This window comes from Tetranychus urticae, chromosome 3 (genome assembly GCF_039701765.1).
Source record: "Tetranychus urticae isolate SD_2017Ah chromosome 3, NJAU_TeUrti_SD_1.0, whole genome shotgun sequence".
Lineage (NCBI taxonomy): Eukaryota > Metazoa > Arthropoda > Arachnida > Trombidiformes > Tetranychidae > Tetranychus > Tetranychus urticae.
The window spans coordinates 13,574,477-13,577,200 of NC_142960.1; the positions used below are offsets into that span (position 1 = coordinate 13,574,477).

General features: G+C 33.4%; 1 protein-coding gene across 1 annotated transcript; it reads right to left on the reverse strand.

The window, feature by feature from the left end:
• Positions 1-409: 409 nt before the first annotated feature.
• LOC149093412 (uncharacterized) lies at positions 410-2,012 on the reverse strand. The gene is made up of 4 exons (XM_089269785.1): positions 1,710-2,012; positions 990-1,648; positions 644-893; positions 410-577 (listed from the first exon to the last, which is right to left on the reverse strand). Exons 1-4 carry the CDS (start codon positions 1,771-1,773, stop codon positions 468-470), a joined length of 1,083 nt encoding a protein of 360 aa, XP_089125911.1. The 5' UTR covers positions 1,774-2,012; the 3' UTR covers positions 410-467.
• Between the last annotated feature and the right edge of the window lie 712 nt (positions 2,013-2,724).

Genomic DNA, 2,724 nt, shown 5'->3' on the forward strand with positions numbered 1-2,724 from the left:
AAATATTAAGTATGGCTCTGTCATGATTAATTGCACGCTCTTGCAACCGATTTCTACTTAAAATTGATCATAATTTGACGCGTATTTGATAAAAATTGTTATGAAATTGAGTAAAACAAAACAATATTTTTGACTATTATATTCAGTCTTGAGTAATAGACAAAGCGAAAAAGACATCTTTTTCACAAAAATGCAGCATGAACATGGTAAGAACATGGCATTGCCATGACATCAGTTTTCAATAAGTAACCCGTTTCTCAATGTATTGCATAGTAGGTTGATATTATTATGGACTTATAATCATCATCAAATCAGCATATGATTGAAAAAATAGAAGTATTTTATTTATGTTGAATCTTGTCAAAGACATAACGAAGTTGAATTATGATATACATAAAAATTTGTCGCGTTTTTAATGTGATTTTGTAATGAAAATGATGAATAAATAGGTTTAACTTGAAAATTTCTTATTGATTTTTTGTCTTGAGCTCACGACCTAATTGGTTGACAGGATCTCTGACTATGGTATCGAAAACTACGCCTCGCCTGAAAAATTCATCAAAAAATGTGAAGATTCCTGTAAAAAGACAAAAAGATTCATTACATGTTTTTATCCAAATAATAGCATATAAATATGACTTACTTATCAATTTTTCAGTGTCTTCTCTTTGCATTTCATTGCGATTTGCTTGGGATTTCTTGCCTTTTTTGCGTATGTCACTGCCATGGCCACATAAATAATTTTTGATGTAATCTTTAGAGAAGAGTATTAAGGCAACCTGTCGCGCAAGATGCGAAGGAATTGCGCTTCCATCTTTCATGGCAATCCGAATCTGCTGCATCTTTTCAGGATCAACGCCTTCAAGTTGGAAATTCTCAAGCTTATTGAGCCACTGAAATATAAAAAAAGAAATCAATATTAAGTGATCATAGTATGATCATATCATGACCATGGTATGTTTAAACTGCTATTTGCAATATTAACTTACCTTGCTGTTATTTCTTGACGCTGAAATAATCTGTGATGCTGCAAGCTTCAATTTCTGAGGGTCGTTGGTGACGAAACGGTCAATTGGCAAAGGATGCTTGTAATGGCGAGACCCAGAAGCTTTAGGTTCCTCTATATATCCTTTTGGAACATAACTCACACAACTGCTATTTGTTGAACTTTGTGTTCTTATTCCGTCACTTGATGGTGTGGATTCAGTTCTGGGCGGTGTGGAACCAACCTCCATTGCATCAGCCCTCAATCTTTCAACCATCTTGGTAAGGTCAGCGCAAACAACTTTGACATCATTTAAGCATTGAGTGAACTCATTTAGCTTACTATCGGTTCTTTGCTGAAATTCTTCCATGTTTGTGATAATCATGTCTATCTTCTCCATTAAAGAATCCTGGTTTCTTTGCTCTGAGGTGGATACAGCTGGAATTAGTAATTCTTGTAGGTTTTTTAGGTGAACAGTTGCAAGGCTTTTAGGGCCATAGAAGAGCACAATAATTGTAATTTTATTCTTTTGTGCGTCCACCATTTTCAGAGCTGTTTTATTCATGATAATTTGTTGAACTTGCTCTTTTGTTCGTTTTAAACCACTCGCTTTTGCTGAATATACAGCATTTTTTTCGATGAAATAGCACAAAACATATGCTTCTGTAAGGGAGAAAGAGAAAATAATTAACGAAAATGGCAAATCAGGATTATCATTTCTTACCTTGAATATCGAGACTATAGTCTGATTCACATTGGTAGTTAACGATATTTTCATTTAAGTTCATTTTAGACAAAATAAATTGAAAAAATACAAGAATTTAATCAACAATATCAAATAAATAAGGTTATTGAAACCTGAAAACAATAGAATACAAAAAAATAGAATAGAAAAATTTTGTCATGAGATCAAACTGTCACATGGTCAAGGGACAGAGGGAGAATCTTATCATTGCGATTTGTCTAGATTTTCTTATTTTTTGAAAAATAGTCATTGAATTGCCATGATCATGACATGTTCATGGTCAGTTATTATGCTTAAATGAAATATTTATTCATCTGGCTCAGTTGTCGGCGATGCATGTGGAGAGAGCGTTTGTGCATCATATAAATCTTGCTCATTATCAGAGTTTTCAGTCACTTCAACTTCTTCTTCAGATATTTTCCGTCTTTTTCTATCATCATCATCTCGAGCCTTGGTTCTTTTTCTTTCATTTTCAGACGTGATTTCTCTTCCTTTCTGATTTATCGGTCCTCGCACGAGTAAATTCCAACCATCATTATCAGTGAACAAATTTTCATCAAAAAGTTTAAAAACATCTAAATAATAGTAAAAAAAGTTGTAGATCACAACATGGTCATGGCATGGAATCAATTTTACCTCGCAAGATATTTTCTTTATCTATCGGTATGATTTCATTTCTTTCTGATTTTCTTGGTTTCCTGGTAAATTCACCTTTTATACCAAGAATGCATCTTTTCAATACGTCAGTTCCGAAAATTATCTGAGCAAGTTTTATCGAGATTTTCGAGACAACATTCGTTCCTGAGAGCAGCGCTTCTTTTATATCTTCCAATTGAACTTTACTAAGATCAGGATGACTCCATGCTTTAACTTTGACTCTGAACTGAATGGAAAATGTATTATTAAACGTTTGTCTGAGCAATTTAGTGACTCACCTTTTTACTCAATCTTTTGCTTTGGATAATAGTTGAAGCTTTTTCTGCGATCCGAAGGT

Bases quoted from the DNA above. Each gene is read 5' to 3' on its own strand.
- LOC149093412 (XM_089269785.1), bottom strand. From the start codon at position 1,773: ATGAACTTAAATGAAAATATCGTTAACTACCAATGTGAATCAGACTAT. The intron at 1,649-1,709 runs GTAAGAAATGAT...TCTCCCTTACAG, and splicing joins CTATAGTCTCGATATTCAAG to AAGCATATGTTTTGTGCTAT. The intron at 894-989 runs GTAAGTTAATAT...TTTATATTTCAG, and splicing joins CGTCAAGAAATAACAGCAAG to TGGCTCAATAAGCTTGAGAA.